The sequence below is a fragment of the Pituophis catenifer genome, unplaced genomic scaffold, assembly GCF_029215685.1.
Source record: "Pituophis catenifer annectens isolate HBS135680 unplaced genomic scaffold, rPitCat1.0.hap2 SCAF_13, whole genome shotgun sequence".
Lineage (NCBI taxonomy): Eukaryota > Metazoa > Chordata > Lepidosauria > Squamata > Colubridae > Pituophis > Pituophis catenifer.
The window spans coordinates 6,130,098-6,152,134 of NW_027256893.1; the positions used below are offsets into that span (position 1 = coordinate 6,130,098).

Below are 22,037 nucleotides of genomic sequence, written 5' to 3' on the forward strand. Positions count from 1 at the left end.
GTGCTGTCTGTCACACACTCTGGCCACGCCCTCCATGGCCACGCCCACCCAGCCGGTCATTAGGGCAGAGATTAGGGTTCTTGAATTATTTGAATCCCACCACTGGGGTGGTTTACTTCTGACCAGGTGAGTGGGCTAAAAAAGCTGGACGGGATCAACCTCACCAGCTGGACCACATTCCCTTTCCTGTTTTTAAGGGGAAAGTCAAGCACAAATATTTTAACTTGGAATTAGAGCATAGAATAACAAGAGTTGGAAGGGATCTTGGAGGTCTTCCAGTCCAATCTCCTGCTCAAGGAGGAGACCTTATCCCATTTCAGACTGGTGGCTGTCCAGTCTCTTCTTAAAAACCAATCGATCAGTCAAAATAGAGCTGGAAGGAAACTTGGCGGTCTTGTCTTCAACCTTGGCAACTTTAAGCCTGGAGGACTTCAACTCCCAGAATTCCCCAGCCAGCTTTGCTGTCCTCCAGGCTTAAAGTTGCCACGGTTGGAGAGCCCTGTTTTAGTCCAACACTTTGCTCAAACAGGAGACCCTACACAATTCCAGACAAATGGCTGTCCAATCTCTTCTTGAAAACGTCCAGTGATGGAGCACCCACGACTTCTGAAAGCAAGCCGTCCCACTGATTTAACTGTTCTCACGATCAAGAAAATTTCTCCTTCATTCTACGTTGGATCCAGGGGTGAAATGCTCCCCGGTTCGGACCGGATCTCCCGATTAGGGAGCGATGGTGGTGGGTGGTTCGGAGAACCGGTAGCAAAAATCCCTGCAAACCCCCCACCCCCCCCCCATGCCCAGCTGAGCCGCGCAATCATCAGAGGCTTTTTTTTTTTTACTTTTAAAAGCATTTTTTTTACAGCCTCTTCGGCTGAAAAAATGCTTTGAAAAGTTAAAAAAAAAAGCCTCTGATGATCGCGCGGCTCAGCTGGGATCACCAGAGGCTTTTAAAAGCATTTTTTTCTACAGCCTCTTCGGCCGAAGCGGTTGTAGAAAAAAAATGCTTTTAAAAGCCTCTGGCAATCCCAGTTGAGTTGCCTGATCGTCAGAGGCTTTTAAAAGCATTTTTTTACAATCTCTTCAGAAAAAATGCTTTTAAAAGTTAAAAAAAAAAAAGTTGGCTACGCCCACTCAGTCACATTACCCCCTCCCACCAAGTCACGCCCACAGAACCGGTAGTAACGTATTTTTACATTTCACCTCTGGTTGGATCTCTCTTGGATGAGCTTCCATCTGTCCTGCCGTCAGATGCTTTGGAGAAAAAGTCACCCCCCCTCTTCTCTAGGACAGCCCCTCGGATATTGGAAGACTGCTATCAAGTCATCCCTGGTTCTTCTTCTCATTAGATTAGACGTACCTAGATCCCCTCAAATGTCCATCGTACGGTTTTGCCTCTAGGCCAGGGGTAAAATGCTACCGGTCAGACCAGTTCAGAGAACCGGTAGCGATGGGAGCGCGAGGCTCCGCCTACTCACTCGGTTGTCGTTACTTCCTGGTTTTAACCAGGAAGTAACCTGTTTTTTACCCTCTGTGCATGTGCAGAAGGGTTTGCACATGTGCAGTGGTCAGTGCGCCGGGTGCGTGCACTTCTGAACTGGTAGGGAAGGTAAGTAGATTTCATCCCAGCTCTAGGCCCCCCTAATCATCTTTGTTGCTCTTCTCTGCACTCTTTCTAGGGTCTCAACAACTTTTTTATAACGTGGTGACCAGAATTGGACATACTACTATACCTGCAGTGAGTAATCGCAGTCGTAAACCTGAGGGTCCAGCTGCATCTCGGAGAACATCAACGTATTCTGCATACACATTTCCGAGGAAACAGCTGAGTGGCATCGCAGGTGCCCTAAAAGCATAAAACAACGTAAATAATTTAAAATAGGATACGTTCCTTTACCAATCCTGAAGGTTTCTATATTCCAAACTTCCTAACTTATAATAGACATTACAATGGAAGGGCAAGTCCAACTCCGGAAGCTGATTGGAGGATGATGGGAACTGTAGTCCAACAGAGAAAAAAAGGGAAGCCTCTGCTGAAGAATGGCTAGATTGAAAAAATCACACTTTGAAGCTTGTCAGCCGATAAAAGCCAGATGCCAAATTATTTTATTCTGGATATTCACTGTATCCCCAGAGGCCATCCATTTAGAGAAAAAAGGCAGAATTTTGAGAGATATCCCAAAGGTGCTTTTTTCAGGAGGCAAACTGGATTTTCTGGTTTTTCCCTGAAGATGTTTCGCTTCTCATCCAAGAAGCTTCTTCAGCTCTGACTGGATGGTGGGGAATGGAAGAATGGAAATCCAGTCAGAGCTGAAGAAGCTTCTTGGATGAGAAGCGAAACGTCTTCAAAGAAAAACCAGAAAGTCCAGTTGCCTTTGGGACAACCGTGACCTGGATGACGGAGAATCTCCATAGAAATTTCGAGAGATGGTTTGCATGTCAAGAAATCAATGTCCCAAAAAAACCAAATTTCTCCATCTCGGCGCAATCTAATATCTTTCTAATTATTATATCTTTGGAGGGTATGTTTGAATTTCTCTAACATTGTGCAAATGCCAATCTTGCCGCCATTGTCATATGTAGAATAATATACGTTGTTAATAATATGAATAATATATGACTGATGGATTCGGACTTTTACGTAATATGGGAGAAATGGTATAACTGGATTGAAGATAGAAAAAAAAGGGAAATAACCAGGGTAGATTTGATTTAAATCGAGTTGATTTAAATCACAATTTAAATCATGGTTTAAATCACTAGTATAAAGGCTTGATTTAAATCAACTCGATTTAAATCATAATTTTTAAAGAGCAACTGTCATCTCTGCTACTCCTTTGACCCACTATTGACTCACCGATAGTCCCAGTGTTGCAGAATATACAGCCTCATGCTACATAACTAAGCTCCATTTCATGCTGAATAAACTAAATTATTTATGCATCTTAAATAGAAAACTATTTTACGATAGATTTTTACCCCAAAAGTTTTTTATTAAAATAAATTCGATAAAAATAAAAAAAAATCCGATTTAAATCAAAAAAATCCGATTTAAATCAAAAAAATCTGATTTTTTTGATTTTTTTAAAAAAAATCATTGTTTTTTATCCACCCTGGAAATAACAGATAGTAGATTTTGCAAAATTATATAGAGTATAGGAGAACATTAGTGTGATGATATGTAAATGGTCACAGTCATGCACAAAAGTTGAATAAGAATTGTTTAATTGTTAAAACCCAATAAAACTCAAATAAGAAAAGAAAAACAAATTTCTCAGCCTGGAAAATGAAAGCATTTCCGGAAATGAACAGAGAGAGAAAAAAAAGACTTTTACGCGCAAAACAGAAGATGAAATATATCTCAGTGAAAGACTAACGCAAAATATTGGCTCTCAGTACAGGTGGTCCTTGATTTATGACCACAATTGGGACCAGAATTTATGTTGCTAACCAAAAGGGCGATGAAGTGAATTACGCCCAATTGTAGGACCATAACTTTGAACCGTTATTAGTCATGAAATGAGCACTACTTGCACAAGTATATTGATTATATTCGTGAAAAAGCAACAGTTTATATAGCTATGCATATAAACGTGTAGTCTAAACCACATAATTTATAATCGAGGAAAGGCACAGGGGGAAAAAAATGAATACATTATTTCCATTTTTTCAATAAGATAGCCCGCATAAAATATTTGCATTTATTAATTTTATTTATTTATTTATTTATTTTATTTCTATACTGCCCTTCTCCCGAAGGATTCAGGGTGGTGTACAGCCTAATTAAAAGCACAGACAAAATTTAAAAATAATTAAAATGATTAAATGATAGGCTCAATTTAAAACCCCAAATTTAAAATCCCATTTTTAAAAACCCAATTAAAATCTTTACCTTTTAAATCTTTAATTTTATATCCCTAGATTAATAAATTATTAGTCTAGTTGATTGTTAATCAATTGATTAGCAATCGGATTAATTATTGACCACAGGGTCTCTTGCTTAAGCAGGGGGTTGGGCTAGAAGACCCCCAGGGACCCTTCCACCTCTGTGATTCCACAACATCAGAGCGAACGTACTTTGTATCCTGTAGGCTGTTCCCGCTGTAGATGTACATGCGTTTCACAGTTGCACCGTGTGGGATTTGCAGAGAGGCTAAGCCGTGGGCAAAGTTTGGCTGTGGAAATCGAAATGAAAAGGCATTGTAAATAATTGAACACACCACCGGCACTTCTTTCTTTACGCTCCCAAAGCCGCACCTTCATCTCTTATAAAGAGCTTAGCGGAAAATTTAATCCCTCTCTTGCAAAAGCTGCTTCACATATCTCGGTGAGTCGTAAGGGGATTTGTTTGGGTTTCGGCCGGAGAATGTAGCAAACCGTGTCTCTAAAATCAAGGTTTATGGTTTAGTGCTGTGATGGCGAACCTGTGGCACACGTGCCACAGGTGGCACGCGGAGCCATATCGGTGGGCACGCAAGGTCAGCTCCAGCGGGCATGCACGCGCTGGCCAGATGCTTTTCAGGTTTTCTGGGCCCACTGGAAGTTGGGAAACAGGCTGTTTCTGGTCTTTGAAGGGCCCCGGGGGGTTAGGGAAGGCCGTTTTAACCCTCCCCAGGCTCCTAGAAAGCCTCTGGAGCCTGGGGAGGGCGAAAAACGGGCCTACCGGGCCCACCATGCCATCATGTGCCAAAAGTGGGGGGGAGCTCGGGGGGGTCACACACGGTGGGCAGGGCATATAGAATTATGGGTGTGGGCACGCACGCACACGACCCCCCCTCGCACTCCCCCAACTTTTGGCACGCGATGGCAAAAAGGTTAGCCATCACTGGTTTAGTGGATAACGGCTCTGACCCAGCTCCCCAAACCCGACAAACCCTCTGAAGTCAACTCAAAGATTCCGTTATTAGGAGCGCCGGCAGCCCGGCAAACAGTTTCTCTTTCACCTCAGGCTAACAAGTCCGTCTGTCCAGAAGATGAATAGTTGTCTGCCACATCTATTCATCTCCGCCCCCTGCCTTTTATCCCCCGAGCTAGGGTGGGGCTTCACTAGCAGCTCCTCTGTCCCAAGGACCGGCCCATAGATTTCCACTGCTCTCCTCTCCTCTGCCTTCTGCACATCCATGCGTCAGGCACTGGACCCAGCTGTTCTTCCTCTTCTTCATCAGCCACCTCCAGACCTGGGGGCTGTTGACTCTCCATCTGAGGGCTGACGGATGGCCAAGGCTCCACCTCTGTCTCTCTCTCTGACAGCTCCCTGCCCTCTTACCAGAGGTGAAATGCTCCCAGTTCGGCCGAACTCGTAGCGATGATGGCCGGTGGTTCGGAGAACCGGTAGCGATGGCAGCTTGAGGCTCCGCCCAGCTGCCCAGTCGTCGTTAGTTCCTGGTTTCAACTTCCTGTTTTTTACCCTCTGCATATGCGCAGAAGGGTTTGTGCATGCGCAGAGGATCGGTGCGTGCGCGGCGCATGCACTTCCGAACCGGTAGGGAAGGTAAGTAGATTTCACCCCTGCTTCTTCCCCCTCGGTGTTCTCAGGTTGCCTTGATGCTGACTCTGACTCCCACGCATCCTCCTCCTCCTCCTCCATTTTGGCTGCTGAAGGGGCCGGCAGCCGAAGGCCACAACAATAGCGTTAACCTGGCCAATGGTGGTTTATTCAACAAAACATGGGTAAACATACTATAGCTTGACATGATGGCTACAGTTATAGCTTGGAGGGGGTTTCAAGCCTCCTGATCAGGGGCATTTGCTGGAATGGTGTGTCCATCCATGCGTGCATGCATGTATGTGTGTAGTTCATGATGTCCACCAGCCCAGCTCTTTTTACACGTGTCCTGAATTCGTATGAAAAGATGCACGGTCTCCCATTTAGGCCTCCAAGCTGGGTGTTGTTTTGACCTTTCTCTGGATTCATCCCTGCCGTGTAGTCTAAACCACACGAGGTCTCCAACCTTGGCAACTTTATGATTTGTGGACTTCAGCCTCCAGAGTTGGAACTTGTGGACTTCAGCTCCCAGAGCAAAGCTGGCTGAGGAATTCTGGGAGTTGAAGCCCACAACAGCAGTCACCAACTGGTGGTCCGTGAACCACTGGTGTGTCTGCGAGAAAGTTTTGGTGGTCTGCAGAAGAATTATTTGCATTTTTTATATTGGACTAAATCAGGGGTCCTCAAACTACAGCCCCTAGGACAGATATGTGCAATGAACATTTGTGTTGCTGCAGAGAGTCTCCCCCTTTGGGGTCTTTTTGTGTGGGTTGGAGGGGGGCAGAAATTCCGACTTGGGGTCTGCTTCAGTCTCCTGGTGTGGGGCTTTGGGTGAAGGCTGGAGGGAAGTGCCACTGGTGGTGAAAGGCTGGAGGGCCTCGTTCCAGTGGGACTGCATCATGGCCTGGAACTGGCTGACCATCTCAGCCTGCTGAGCCTCCAGGCGTCAGTACCTGGCCTTGCACTCCCGCAGGTCTTCCTTCTGCTTGGAAAGCCTATGCTCCTAGTCCTCAGTGAGTGCTTCTGCTGAGCCTCCTTCTCGGTCAGATCCAATTTGAACTGAGCTGTTTTGCCAACTCTTTCTCATGGGGGCTGCTTAGCTCCAACAACTGCTTCCTGTTGGGGCACCAAGGAGACCGGGCGGGCAGGCGAGGAGTGGCTGGGAGGGGAGGGGTGAGTAGAAGTCAGCAAGGGACCGCTCAATGTGAGTGACCACGCCCACCCAGTCACATGACCACCCAGCCGGTTATTAGGCAGATCATATTAGTGGTCCGCGGGGTTTAAAATTATGAATTTAGTGGTCCCTGAGGTCCGAAAGGTTGGGACCCCTGGCCCACAAGTCATGAAGTTGCCAAGGTTGGAGACCCCTTGGTCTAAACCACACATTTTTACAATCAAGGAAAGGGAGCAGAGGGAAGAAACGAATAGGTTATTTTTCTTTTGCATTTTTTATTTTATTTTAAATTAAGATAGCTGACCTCATACTTTGGAGTTTCAGTCCATGAGTCCAACTGAAAGGAGAAGGACAGGCCCCTGAAGTTGAGATGGAAAAGTTGCTCGGCAGAGTTGTAAACTGGTTGGGGGAAAAAAAAAAAAACACACCTCAGCATATAAAAACAGTAACTTTTTTTTAAACCCGAACTCGGCACAAATATTGATATACGGCCAAACATTGCATTCACAACACTCCCGTACAGGTAAATCTCGACTTACGACAGGTCACTTTAGTGATGGCTCAAAGTTACAACAGATCCTGAAAAACTGACCTATGACCCGGATTTGAAGTTCCAATATCTGCTCCCCTTCCCCTTCATATTTTGGGTGTTTGGCAACCAACTATAGCAGTGTTTCTCAACCTTGGAAGCTTGAAGATGGGTGGACTTCAACTCCCAGAATCCCCCAGCCAGCGCTGCTGGCTGGGGGATTCTGGGAGTTGAAGTCCACCCATCTTCAAGCTACCAAGGTTGAGAAACACTGAACTATAGCATCCTGTAATCATGTGACCACGGTATTTCCATAAACCAACATTTATTTCCCATTTCTGGTAAATGCCGCATAGCAAACAACGGGTTTGCTGAACGACCGCTGCTAAAAAGTTCATACAATCAGGCGTGGTTACATGATGATCCACTTTATGCCCGTCACAACTGAAATTGTGGGGTTCAATTATAGTCGTTCAGGACTAACTGTATAATAATCTAAACATTTTTCTTCCGAACTTGAGCTCTTCATTATAACATGTCTCAGGTTTTTTTCCAATCATCTGGTAAACAGTAGGGGTTTCAAGATATTCTAGGAAAATTAAAAATACAGAATAACAGAGCGGGAAGGGGCCCTGGAGGTCTTCTAGTCCAACCCCCTGCTCAGGCAGGAAACCCTATTTCATTTCAGACAAATGGCTATCCAATCTCTTCTTAAAAACTTCCAGTGTTGGAGCGTTCACAACTTCTGGAGGCAAGTGGTTCCACTGGTTAATACCCAGATTAAAACCCAAAAGGGAAGGTTCAAGAAATGAAGTTTTTCATGGGATCACAGTTGGTATTTTTAATCGGGTGAAAAATTAGATGTCCCTATTCCTGCATTCTTGGGACATTTTTTTCCTGTGCTACGCAGCTCAAACAGGACCTGCAAGTTTCTACAGTTGCAACACAACCTACCTAACCTGTTTGGCTAGATGTTTTAATGGGGCTAAATAATAAGAAGAAAAGAAGGAAGAGACACAAGGAAGCATGCGATCAAATATCAAGGGGCAACACAATTAAGAAACGAGATAGGAGGAATAAAGGGGTGAAGACAGTCCTTTGACTTTTGACCACAACCGAGGCCAAAATTTATGTCGCTAAGCGAGACATCTGTTAAGGGAGTTTTGCCCCATTTTTGCAAGCTTTCTTGCCACCGTTGTAAAGTGAAGCACTGCCGTTGTTAAGTTAGTCACACGGTTGTTAAGTGAATCTGGATTTCCCCATTGCCTTCGCTTGTCAAAAGGTCACAAAAGGGGATCACATGACCCCCTCCCCCGGGGATACTGCAAGCGTCATTGTTAAGGAATTCGCAGAGTAACCCTTGAATAGCAAGGGTGTGTACATGAAAGCGATTGAGAGTAGTTACGAAGAAACACAGTCACCACACAGATACACTGAGTTATGTTTACTTTCAGGAAATAGTAAGGCACAGTCCAGGTCATACACATATAAAGCAGGAGATAGCAAAACGACAGTCCAGGGATAATCTAATAACAAAGTCTTCTTACCAGTCGTCATAGTCATTCACAATAAACAGTTCTTCTGGATTTGCAAACAGTAGCATACAGAGATATCAGAGAGCAAGAACAGCAAAAAGAAACAAACCATGTTTCTAGCTCCCTCTTAAGGAGATTGGTTACAGAGCTAACCAATCAGGACACAGTATGATGCAATACAGCAGTCTTAAAGCTATATTGAGGGTTTATATATTGCCAATCCAACAAAGTAGGTAATACTCATTTCCTAACAGTCATAACTATGAGTCAGTTGACAAGGGTCTGAATTTGGATCATGTAACCACGGGGATGCTGCAACGGTCGTACGTGTGAAAATCAGTCGTAAATCACTTCTTTTTAGTGCCATTGTAACTTCAAACGGTCACTAAATGAGCGCTTGTAAATCGAGGATTACCTGTATAAGTTTCTGATCTGAACTCAAACATTTGTCTTGACTTCCTGCCTCTTAGAAAAGCTGAATTCTTGGAAGAAAAATACTATTTGGGTATGTTTTGTTTCATCCTGGCTTTTAGATCTTCTTTTTGTGGATCAACTCGATCCGTTATATCTCATTATAATTGAGAATGGCAAATATTTAGAGCTTTTTTTAACATTTGCATTTTCAGTTTGATATTTACACTGTTGCTATTGCAAAGAAAAGCATCCAAATTTAGTAGCTGCGTAATTTGGATGGTTCACCTTTTTAGGAGAAGCTTCAACTTGATGACTAAGACAAACAAACAATTAAGCAATTAAATGTTACTGATAAGGAAAAAGAAAACCCTGTAACACAAGAGCCACCATGCAAATTCCCTTCCAAGCAACTTGGTGCTTTCCTGGTATGAATTATTTACACTATTTTGAGGCGTATAATAAAAGTTTAAAACAAACGGCTGCAGGATTTGGGTTTGGCTAGTCTAAAGAAAAGAAGAATTGGGGGGGGGGGACACGATCGCAGCATTCCAATATTGGAGGGGCCGCCACAAAGAAGAGGGAGTCAAATTATTCTCCAAAGCACAAGAGGGCAGAACAGAAACAATGGATGGAAACTAATCAAGGAGAGATTCTCCTCCAAGACTCAAACCCGGCTACCACGGTGTGCAGTGGCAAAATTCTGTGTTGCTGCAATGTCCACAAGAAAAAAAATTGGTTACAGAATAATAGATGTCAACTGGTGCCAATTTTTTGAAGATATCTATAACAATTATTGGAAAAATACGTTTATTCACGTACTTGTCGGCTCTCTACTCATGTAAATTAGGGAGTGACCCTAACGGTTTGAGATCATGTATTTTCAAAACAGGGATGTTATTATTCACAATTAATGTCAGTATTATTTTTAATTTATTGTATGTCTATTGCTGGTCAAGAAGAGGCTCCTCCTCTTCGTCCTCTTCACTTATGGGAGCTTCTGGAGGTTCTGAAGGCCCTGGCTGAATCCCCGCCTCTGGCACCACATCTTCTCCAGCCTCCTCACTGTCTGACTCGAGCACCAGCTGCACAGGCTGCTGGCGCAGCACCACACCAGCCTCCTTGCTGTCGGAATCAGCTACTAGCTGCACAGGCCGCTGAAGGGCCACAACAAGTGATGGAGCACCCACAGTTTCTGAAGGCAATTTGTTCCACTGATTAACTGTTCTCACTCAAAATTCTGTGGACCCTAGAACAATAAAGGAGCTAATCTTAGGGTCCCCTGCCATGCCGATGTCTTGACATGGCCTCTCTCGATCATGGGACGAATTTATTCCCATTGCTAAGCCGTTTCCTACGGATTAGTTGTTCTCACTGTCAGGAAATTTCTCCTTAGTTCTAGGTTGGATCTCTCCTTGATAAGTGATGGAGCACCCACACCTTCCGGAGGTGAGTCGTTCCAGCGATTAATTGTCCTCATAGTCACAAAATATCTTCTTTGTTCTAGTTCACAATCTTCTTCAGTCTGATGTCTTCCTGGGATTTTCTCAACCGACATTGGTTGGACAATTCTGGAGCTCCACCAAATTGGAGAAGGTGGCACTAAGCCACTATATCTTCTGATTTGATTTTTGGTTTAGCAAGAGGCATGAATGCAGACGCTGGGGTTTGTAAAACCATTCGTTTCTTCAAAGAATCTGGTCCATTCAAAAGTCACTAAGCAGAAGACCACTTCTACTGTTAGAAGGAACAGGTTGTCTCTTTCTCACCCTTGTCCTGAATTCAAATTTTACTAAATTGTCACGTGCCTTCTCCAAGTAAACTCTGTGTTCCTTTCTGCATGTTTTTCTCCTGTCCAAAGTCATCCTATACAGAAACCAAGGGACTCTCCAAATGATGAGCTATACAGGTAGTCTTTGACTTACCACCAAAACTGAGCCCTAAATTTTTGTTGCTAAGAGGGACAATCCCTGAGTGAGTTTTGCCCCATTATTATGACTTTTCTTGCCACAGCTGTTAAGTGAATCACTGAAATTGTTAAATCGGTAACATGGATCTTATGTGAATGTGGCTTTCCCATGGACTTTGCTTGTCAGAAGGTCACAAAAAGGAATCACACTGCAACTGTCATAAATACAAGTCAGTTGCCAAGGGTCAGAATTTTGATCTGGTCATCGGGGAGATGCTGCAACAATCGTAGGTGTGAAAAACGGTTGTAAGTCAGAATCATAAATGTGGGGGGAAGGGAAAAATCATGTCACTTCGTTTCAGTGCCACTGTATCTTCGAAAGGGCACGCAATGAACTGTTGTAAGTCAAGGACTACCTATGTAAACCTATCAACCTGAATCTGAATTGGACTTCCATTTGTTGGAAATGGTGTAGGCAGGGTCTCCTGCTTGGGTGGGAAGGTTGGACTAGATGACCTACAAGGTCCCTTCCAACTCTGATAATCTAATCTAATCTAATCTAATCTGGCAAAAGGATTTTTCTGGACATGAACATAAACAGAGGGATAGAATCAGGATCATGTGAAGTGTTAATACCACTTTATAAGGCCTTGGTAAGGCCACACTTGGAATATTGCATCCAGTTTTGGTCACCACAATGTAAAAAAAGATGTTGAGACTCTGGAAAGAGTGCAGAGAAGAGCAACAAAGATGATGAGGGTACTGGAGGCTAAAACATATGAAGAATGGTTGCAGGAACTGGGTACGTCTAGTTTAATGAAAAGAAGGACCAGGGGAGACATGATAGCAGTCTTCCAATATCTCAGGGGTTGCCACAAAGAAGAGGAGGTCAATCTACTCTCCAAAGCACCTGAGGGTAGAACAAGAAGCAATGGGTGGAAACTAATCAAGGAGAGAAGCAACTTAGAACTAAGGAGAAATTTCCTGACAGTTAGAACAATTCATCAGTGGAACGACTTGCCTGCAGAAGTTGTGAATGTTCCAATACTGGAAGTTTTTAAGAAGATGTTGTATAACCATTTGTCTGAAGTGATGTAGGGTTTCCTGCCTGGGCAGGGGGTTGGACTAGAAGACCTCCAAGGTCCCTTCCAACTCTAGTTATTCTATTCTATTCTATGAGCTGCCAAGCAAGATTTGCATCTTTTTTAATGTCCAAAACTCACCTCCTGGATGGGTGGCTCCAAAAGACTGATCAATTTGTTCAATGGTAGGAGGAATAGCGTGAGAGTTAAAATGAACACCACTAGGGGAAACAAAAAAGAAGAAAAGATGAATTAAAACCGACCAGTCAAATGCAAAGCTACCCACACATTCACAAACGGCTTCAAAATCTTTTTATTTTCACTGTTTCTTTTTTTTCCTGATTTCCACAACACAACAAATTAGAATGTTCCCATTTTTTTTTTTTTTTTGCAGCCTGAAAACTTGCAACTGAGACCAAGCTATTTGTGATCTGGGGCTTCAGGTTAAATACCCTATTCCCGTGATGGCAAACCTATGGCACGCATGCTACAGGTGGCACGTGTAGCCATATCAGTTCTGGGGCGCATGCGCACGCCGGCCAGCTGGTTTTCGGGGCTTCTGGGCCCACCAGAAGTAGGGAAACAGGCTGTTTCCTGCCTCCGGAGGGCTTGGGGGGGTGGGGAAGGCTGTTTTTGCCCTTCCCAGATGCATGGAGAGGATCTGGAGCCAGGTGAGAAAGAAAAACGGGCCTACCGAGCCATCAAGTGCCAGGAGTGGGGGGCGAGGGAGGAAAGTTGCCCGCGCATGTGCAGGGCGGGGCACATAGAATTATAGGTGTGGGCACACACGCATGTAAACCTCCCATGCTCCCCCCCGGCATGTGATGGCAGAAAGGTTAGCCATCACTGCCCTATTCTATCTCTGCTTCTAACAGAATCTGCTCAGACGTGAAATTCTAGGGCAGAGGTGCTTCGTGAAAGGCTCAAAAGTATATTTAATGCACTTTCACCACCACATACAAAATGCTTTTGTTGCAACTACTGGTTTAATGGGGTGAGAAGCAAAATGCTCTTTCAAGCCAAGTCCATGATTTTTTTATTTTCATCAGATCTTCTGCTAAATTTGTTTTTTTTTTTTAAATGGGTTTAGAAGAAAAAGTCCAAAGAATTAACGTTCATCGTTGCTAGTTTCTCATCACAGATTTCAGAACCATTTTTCGCTCCATCACACCAAGTATCTTTCAAGAAATAATACAGGTAGTCCTCAACTTAGGACCACAATTGAGCCCAACATTTCTGTTGCTAAGCAAGACGTATGTTAAAGTGACTTCTGCCCCATTCTACGACTTTTCTTGTTAAGTGAAACCCTGCAGTTGTTAACTTAGTCATACAATTGTTAAGTGAATCTGGCTCCCCAGTGACTTTGCTCGTCCGAAGGGGATCATCTGATCTCAGGACACTGAAACCATCGTAAACATGAAGCAATTGCCAAGCGTCTAAATTCTGATCATGTGTGGATGTTGCAACAGTTGTAAGTGTAAAAAATTGTCATAAATCATTTTCTTCAGTGCCGTTGTGCCTTCAAACAGTCACTAAATGAACTGTTGTAAGTAAAGGACTGACTGTACTCAGTATTTTGACCAGGTTTTAAGATGAGGAGGGCGGAGTAGGATTCAGATCAAAGGGGAAGACAGATTCACTTAACAACCGGGTTACTAACTGAAGAACTGCAGTGATTCACTTAACAACAGTGGCAAGGAAGATTGTAAAACGGGGCAAAAATTCACTTAACAAATGTCTCAATTAACAACAGGAATCTTGGGCTCAATTGCGGACGTAAGGTGAGGACCACCCGTATAATAACTGAACTGACAGATAGAAATTTGGCAAAGGTGTAGTGAGAAATCTACTGAATTTGTCTGCCTGCGCAGCTGTATGTGAGCAGGGAAGGGCTGCCTTGATGCCTCCCTGTGGTATCCACATAATGCAATGCTGGGGAAACTCTAGTACAGGTAGTCCTCTTTTAATGACTGCCTTTTTTAGTGATGGTCTGCAATGGCAACAGTGATGAAAATGCAACTTTGCGACCAATCCTCGCATTTACAGCCTTCGCAGGTCTCTCTCAGCCGTTTTAAGATGGGTGGGCCTCAACTTCCAGAATTCCCCATGAACCCCATCCATCTGAAAGTTGTTGAGTTTGGGAAACACTGCTGTGAAACCCAAGGAAACCTGAAGGAAGGTCACCAGCACACCTGTGGTTTTACTTAGCGAGAGTATCACTTAATGACTATGTTGCCCAGTTCTAATCATGGTCATTAAAGGAGGACTACCTGTACATTTGGTTCGAGAAGTTCAGTGAGAAACATGTTCCACTCAGAACAGGGGTCCCCAATGAGTGGTGGGTTGCTCCCGGTTCGGCCCGGTTCGGCCAATCCAGTAGTGGTGACGATGTGATGTCATCGAACCGGTTCTCTGTGACTGGGTGCTGGGCCCTCCCACCTGCCCCCGCTTTATTCCTACTTTTATTTCTTGGTTTTTAGCCCAGCTGATTGGCGCGGGAGAGTGGATTGCTGCAGCTCAGCTGGGCAGAAGTCTAATGCGCTTGCGCAAGTTTGGTGACATGCGCGTGAAGTAAGCACACGGCGATCGCGCGCAAAGCGTATGCGCAAAGAGAACCGGTGGTAACACCGGTTGGAACCCACCACTGTCCATGGATTGGCACCAGTCCATGGCATGCCAAACCCGCGCCTCGCAAACAAGCGAAGCCCCATTCACAGGATGCAGTCAGCACGCAAAACCACACACAAAACCCGATCCTTGGAAAAACCACTCTCCGTGGAACCGGTTTCTGGTGCCCCAAAGGTTAGGAGCCATTGAATTAGACCCGTGATGGTGAACCTATGGCATGCGTGCCCGACATGGCACACAGAGCCATCTTTCCGGGCACGTGAGCTGTCGCCCAACTCACTTGCAGCTGTGCATGTGCCCCAGCTGGTGTTCGGGCCTCTGGTGAGCATGTGTGCAATTCAGGGGACCCAGCTGTTCTCTGGAGCTCTCCTGCGCATGTGTGCACATTTGTGCATGTGCACGAGAGTACTTGTGTGCAGTGGATGCATACGTAGATGGCAGTTGTGCGTGTGCATTGCCCGTGCAAAAATCGCATGCATGCGCAGATAGTGCGATTGTGTGCAGGGGGGAGCCGCGTGAAAGCCATGTGCATGCACAGATAGTGTGGTTACGTGTGCAGCACATGGGGAAGGAGCCGGGCATTAGCGCGGATAGCACGCATGCGTGCAAAGTGCGTACCTGTTCAGCACTCCGTGGGTAAATGTTTCGCCACCACTGAATTAGACCAAGTTTCCTCCACAAACCTAGATTCTTTTGCTGCAATGTCTTCCCAATAAACAATCTTGGTTTGGGTTGTCGCTCACGTGTGTCCCTCCCCCACACACTCCCCCACACGCACAGTCACAGCCCTCCAGCAAGATTGACACAATGAAGTGTGGAGGATGCGATAGCTATGTGACAGAATTTACCTCAGAAGATCAGTGTGGTAAACACAATCCTATCCCAACAATTTGGCGGATTAAGATCAATCGAAAGATAAGGGCTGCTCTAAGACACCCGGGAGGGAATTTCGTGACACAGAATTTAACAATAAATTTATGGTAACCCGCTTAGGAATCACTCAGGATACCCAATGCTGAAGATCCCAATTTGTTCTGAAGGCCGTTTCAAATAGGCCACGTTTCATCCTGAAAATAACCATCATTCTCCAGCAAATGTGCAAATGAGAAACTGTCATTAAATAGAACTTTTTGGCTTCCTCATCTGAGGCAACTCAAAATTCATCTGCACCATGATGAATCAGAGAGGATACGATCTGTAAACTCCAATCTCTCTTTCTCAATCTTTTATTCCTTTTAAACATGCTTCAACAAGACACAAACGGGATGCGGCGGCTCAGTGGCTAAGATGCTGAGCTTGTCAATCAAAAGGTCGGCAGTTCAGCGGTTCGAATCCCGAGTGCCGCATAGCGGGGTGAGCTCCCATTACTTCTCCCAGCTTCTGCCAACCTAGCAGTTCGAAAGCACGTAAAAAATGCAAGTAGAAAAAATAGGGACCACCTTTGGTGGGAAGGTAACAGTGTTCCGTGCACCTTTGGCATTTTAGTCATGCCAGCCACACGACCACGGAGACGTCTTTGGACAGCGCTGGCTCTTCGGCTTTGAAACGGAGATGAGCACCGCCCCCTAGAGTCGGGAACAACTAGCACATATGTGCGAGGGGAACCTTTACCTTTACCTTAGACAAGACACAGCTTTTTTGAAACCAACCAGTTTTAACCATTTTCCTTCAAGAAGTATCTTAAGAAAGTCGATGTCCTCAGGGAGAGTCGAAAATGTCACATTGGTAGTCACAACCACCTGACTGAAGTTTTATGGTGTACACAAGGAGTTTCCAAACTTGGCCATTTTAAGGCTTGCGGACTTCAACTCCCAGAATTCTGGGAATTGAAGTCCACAAGCCTTAAAGTTGGCCAAGTTTGAAGATTCCTATGTACATAAAAAAAGGCAGGAATTTGGTTGCATAATTGCATCCATCATCCTATCTCTTCTGACACGCTCCTCCTGTAGACAGCTTAGCTGCTGCAGAATTGAAAATGTCTTAATAAGTCTTTTTTTATGGCCATTGCAGAGACGATCTGGCTACTTACCAGTACTTTAACTTCACTTTAGTCAAGTCATAAACTTCAATCACCTAAAAAAGAGAAACAAAAACTGTAAACGCTATGAAAAATTAATCAATTAATCTCCTGGAATTGTAGGGCATATTTGACTTCTGTAAGGATGTTAGTCGAAGAAAAACTTAAAAACTTACAATTACATGCGAATAAAACAAAGGAAGAGGATATTGGCTTCTATTTTTAGTTTGAATGTGCTTCTTTAACACATTAGTCCCTTGGAGAGACCTGGACTTCAACTCCCAGAATTCCCCAGCCAGCTTGTTGAAGTCCATGCCTCTTAAAGGGGCCAAGGTTAAAAAACAGTTTTAACGGACTGGAGCCATGGACCTGAAGACGGGTGTTATGGAAAGCAGGAAGGAAAGAAGAAAAAGTAAGAGAAGAGGGTGGGCTAGAATGGCAAAGAAGCAGAGGAGGAGAGAAAAGAGAAGAAAGGAAAGCACAGCCGTCGTAGAGGAACACAAGAAAAAGCTGAAGAGCTGAGCAGAACGTCAACTGAGGAAACTTTGGTCCAGTTGCCATGAGTTAAGCCCTTTTTTTTTTTGATACTTTTGGCCTGGATCCTTGAATCTTCATTTACATATAAGTTCATCAGAAGTGGTCAGTGCAGAAGGCCAAAGCCAAACACCATCTACAGTCTCAAAAAACTGCAAAATTCCCATGATTGAGAAGAAAGGCAGAGCTTCCCAAAGACTCTACACTCCTTTGCCCACATGGCAGAAAAAAGGAGAGAAGCAAAGGAACTCCTGCAAGAGCTACGAGTTGGATTAGAAGACCTCCAAGGTCCCTGCCAACTCTATTATTCTACTACTTCTATCTATATCTATACTATCTACTTCTATCCTACTATCACAGCACCATTGAGTGTGTCCTGACATACGGCATTCTTGCATGGTATGGGAGCAGCTCTGTAGTGGACAAAAAAGCTCTACAGAGAATCATTAAAACTGCCCAGAATATCATCGGGCTCCAGCTACCAGCCCTGGACGACATCTTCGCATCTCGCTGTTTGAGGAAGTTGCATAACATTCTCAGAGACTCTTCCCAGCCTGCTTACAATCTTTTTGGACTGTTGCCTTCTGGCAGAAGATACAGAACAATTAAAACTTGGACCACACGACTTCTGAATAGTTTTTATCCCAGAGCTATAATTGCACTCAAAAATGAACTAAAGGGCCACCATTGGTGAGCTGTTGGACAGCATTACTTGGTCTGTTGTGTGGATGTTTGGGTGGTTTAGGGACGGGGAATTTGTGGTGGGTGGGAGTGTGTTTGGGGATTGTTATGTGTGTTGGACCTGGTCTTTGGGTGTTGAGTGAATTTCGTTGTATGGGTATACTGTGTATATACGTACAATGACAATATTATTATTCTGTTACGTCCCAGTAAGGCAAAGAGAAGCCCACAGATTCTCAGAGGCACTGCCAAATAGAAAAATTGGATATGACTGACGAGAAAAGGATTAAACGAGAATAACACAATTGGGCTGGAGAAAAGAAGGAGCTGTCCATGGTATATAAGAGCTAGTGGGCAGCCTCCACCAGCCAAAATATGGATGAGGGAAGTCCAACAGGTGCTCACCCATCGCCTTCCTTATACAGGTAGTCCTTGATTTATGGCCACAATTGAATCCAAAATTGCTGCTGCTAAGTGAGATGTTTGTTAAGTGAATTTTGACCCCATTTTACGTCCTTTCTTGCCACAGCTGTTAAGTGAATCACCGCAGTTGTTAAGTGAGTCACATGGTCGTTAAGTGAACCTGGCTTTCCCCCATGGACTTGGCTTCTCAGAAGGTCGCAAAAGGGGATCACACGACCCCTGCAACCGTCATAAATATAAATCCGCTGACAAGCATCCGAATTTTGAATCGCGTGACCATGGAGATGCTACAATGGGTCATTAAGTGTGAAAGACGGTCGTAAGTCACCGTCTTAGTGCTGTTGTTAACGTCGAGCAGCCGGTAAACAAATAGTTTGTAAGTCAAGGACTACAAATTAGGGAGGCTGTCTTTTTTTGAAATTCAACCTCCCTGCTTATCCGTAAGCCGTAAGCCGACAGATATTCTAGCTGAAACGAATCAAATCTTGTACAGAGATCTAAAATCAAGGCATTAAATCAAGACCGACAAAAGCATCCGTATCAACACAGCAGCAGCAGCCAGCCCGGTAACATAAAGATGTAAATACTGGGGAGAAGCAATAGCCATAGAGACCTAATTGCATAGTTGAGGCTCCGAAAATGGTGTCGGTTTTGCGATTAACCTACACCGCCAAACCTGCATGGTAGATGCGTAGAAAGAGAAGAAACGGTAACTTCTGGGCATGAGATTACCTTCAGTCTTTGATTGAAAGCATCAAATAGCAGTTTGATTCCGTCCTGAGTCAGGTTAAGGATGAGGTCATGGCTGAGAGGAGACTGGAAAATAAATCAAAAGAAATTCATTTTTTATTTTGTTTTTTTGAGTCGCTGGCAGAGGATTTCTGGAGCCCCGTTTCTTCGAAAGCCAAAAGAAAATAACCGTGGCAACGGTTTCTCTCAGTTGGCACCAGGAAAGGTTGCATGTTCGCCGGAGGCCGCCAGAAAAACCAGCCTTGGCCAAAACATGCAGTTGCCAAGTTTCTTTTCCTCATATGATTGCAATGAAATATAGAGGCGCTGGGCAAGACTCGGATGAGGTTTAAAATCTGCTTTCACGGGAATAACGGCCAAATCTCGTGTTTCTGGCTGAGAAAGGAACAACCGAAGTGCATCACCAGAGAGACACTGTTCGGCCCAGCTGCAACGATTGCTTTGAGAAATAAAAAGCTAGAATTCTGCTCCTTCGCATCAACTGTGGGATTCCGTTTCAGATTTTAAATCCACCCTTATTATTAATAAAGGAGAATATTTGTAGCTCAGGGTTGACACGAGAGGTCCTTTGGTGCTCTCTTGAGCTTGGTGGTCTTCTTGAGGACGTTTCATGACCCAAATTAGCTAACAACAGCAGTAGCACTGATGATGTTAACTAGTTGGGTCATGAAATGTCTTCAAGAAAACAAGCCAGCTCAGAGAGCACCAAGGACCCCACAGTCTTCCTCCTCCTCCTCCTCCTCTTCCTCCCCTCTGCAATCACCCCTCTCTTCTAGCACTGATGATGTTAACTAGTTGGGTCATTAAATGTCTTCAAGAAAACAAACAAACTCAGACAGCACCAAGGAACACCCCCCCCCCCAATTCTTATTATTACGGTTAATAATAAATCATCCTTGCGTGTTCCATGGCCAATTAGAACGAGAGGGGATAATTTTATCAAACTCCTTCTCAGCTTCTGAAGGCCAACAGGTTGAGGAATGGAGGATTGACACATGCATGTTAATTGCATGAAAATGGGAACACCCGTTCCAGAGGGTTTGCAGGGGAAACGATGTCACAGGAACAAAACTGTCAGGTCACTGCCAAAGTAAGATGCAGTTCCAATGGAGAGAATGTTTACAGCAGCCATTCCCAAACGGATGCCCTCCTGATACAGGTAAGTCCGCAAGCACAATTGGGATCACAATTCCCATTGCTAAGCAAGAAGGTCGTTCAGTCAGTTGCACCCCATTGTACGACCCTTTTTCGCCACGGTTGTTACGCGATTCGCGGCAGTTGTTAAGTGAATCAGGCGGTCATTAAGCGAAACCGGCTTCCCCCATTGACTTTGCGAGTCGGAAGCCGGCTGGGAAGGTCTTAAATGGCGATCATGTGACCCCGGGATGCTGCAACCGGTCATAAATACATCCTGGTTGCCAAGCACCCAAGTTTTATTCACGCCACTTTGGGGATGTTGCAATGGTGGCAAGAATGTAAAGGTAAAGGTAAAAGTTCCCCTCGCACGTATGTGCTAGTCGTTCCCGACTCTAGGGGGCGGTGCTCGTCTCCGTTTCAAAGCCGAAGAGCCAGCGCTGTCCAAAGACGTCTCCGTGGTCATGTGGCCGGCATGACTCAACGCCAAAGGCACACAGAACGCTGTTACTTTCCCACCAAAGGTGGTCCCTATTTTTCTACTTGCCTTTTTTACCTGCTTTCGAACTGCTAGGTTGGCAGAAGCTGGGACAAGTAATGGGAGCTCGCCCCGTTACGCAGCACTAGGGATTCGAACTGCTGAACTGCCTGTTTATTGAACCCTGGTGGCACGGTGGTTAGAATGCAACATGGCAGACTAACTCTGCCCACTGCTAGCAGTTCGATCCTGACTGGCTCAAGGTTGACTCAGCCTTCCATCCTTCCGAGGTGGGTAAAAGAGCCTTGGTAGTACAGTGGTCTAAAGCACCCTGTTATTAAAACCAGCTGCCTGCAATTACTGCAGGTTCGAATCTTCCCAGGCTCAAGGTTGACTCAGCCTTCCATCCTTTCTAAGGTAGGTAAATGGAGGACCCAGTTTGTGGGGGCAATAAGCTGACTTTGTATAAAATATGCAAAAGTATGAAGGCTATTGCTTAACGCATTGTAAGCAGCCCTGAGTCCCAGAGAAGGGCGGCACATAAATCAAATTAAAAAAAAAAAAAAAATGAAGACCCAGATTGTTGGTGGCAATAGGCTGACTCTGTAAACCGCTTAGAGCAGTGATGGCTAACCTTTTTGCCATTGCATGCCAAAAGCAGGGGGAGCGCTGGGGGGGAGGAGGTTGTGTGTGCGTGTGCCCATACCCATAATTCAATGTGCCCCCCATGCCTGCGCGTGTGACCCCCCCGCGCGACCCCTGCTTTTGGCATGCAATGGCATGGGGGCCCGGTAGGCCCGTTTTTTGCCCTCCCCAGGCTCCAGAGGCTTTCTTAGAGCCTGGTGAGGGCGAAAACAGCCTTCCCCACACGCTCAGGGGCCCTCTGGAGCCAGAAACGACCTGTTTGCTGACTTCTGGTGGGCCCGGAAGGCCCAAAAATCAGATGCGCGTGCCGGAGATGAGCTAGGGCAACCTTCGCGTACCCAAAAATATGGCTCCACGTGCCACCTGTGGCACACATGCCATAGGTTCGCCATCACGGGCTTAGAGAGAGTTGTAAAGCACTGTGAAGCGGTATATAAGTGCTAATGCGACTGCCCTGCCCACCTGCCTTCCTTCCTTCCTTCCATCCATCCACATATAAGTCTAAATGCCATTGCTCTTGCTATAAGTCACTCTTTTTCAGTCCTGTTATAACTTGGAAAGGCCACTAAATTAATGGTTGTGAGTTAAGGCCTACCTGTCTTCAAAGGATTGAGTCCAGACACAT

The 22,037-nt window shown here is 45.0% G+C and overlaps 1 protein-coding gene across 2 annotated transcripts in view; it reads right to left on the bottom strand.

The window, feature by feature from the left end:
* PHAF1 (phagophore assembly factor 1) overlaps positions 1–22,037 on the bottom strand; it is a 69,931-nt gene that overhangs the window by 17,817 nt on the left and 30,077 nt on the right. For both annotated transcript variants that reach the window (XM_070952866.1, XM_070952865.1), the window contains exons 4-9: positions 19,138–19,221; positions 16,780–16,823; positions 12,264–12,343; positions 6,961–7,055; positions 4,075–4,172; positions 1,731–1,843 (exon numbers count right to left, since the gene is read on the bottom strand). In XM_070952866.1, coding sequence (XP_070808967.1) covers positions 1,731–1,843; positions 4,075–4,172; positions 6,961–7,055; positions 12,264–12,343; positions 16,780–16,823; positions 19,138–19,221 — 514 coding nt within the window. The remainder of the gene's footprint in view (positions 1–1,730; positions 1,844–4,074; positions 4,173–6,960; positions 7,056–12,263; positions 12,344–16,779; positions 16,824–19,137; positions 19,222–22,037) is intronic.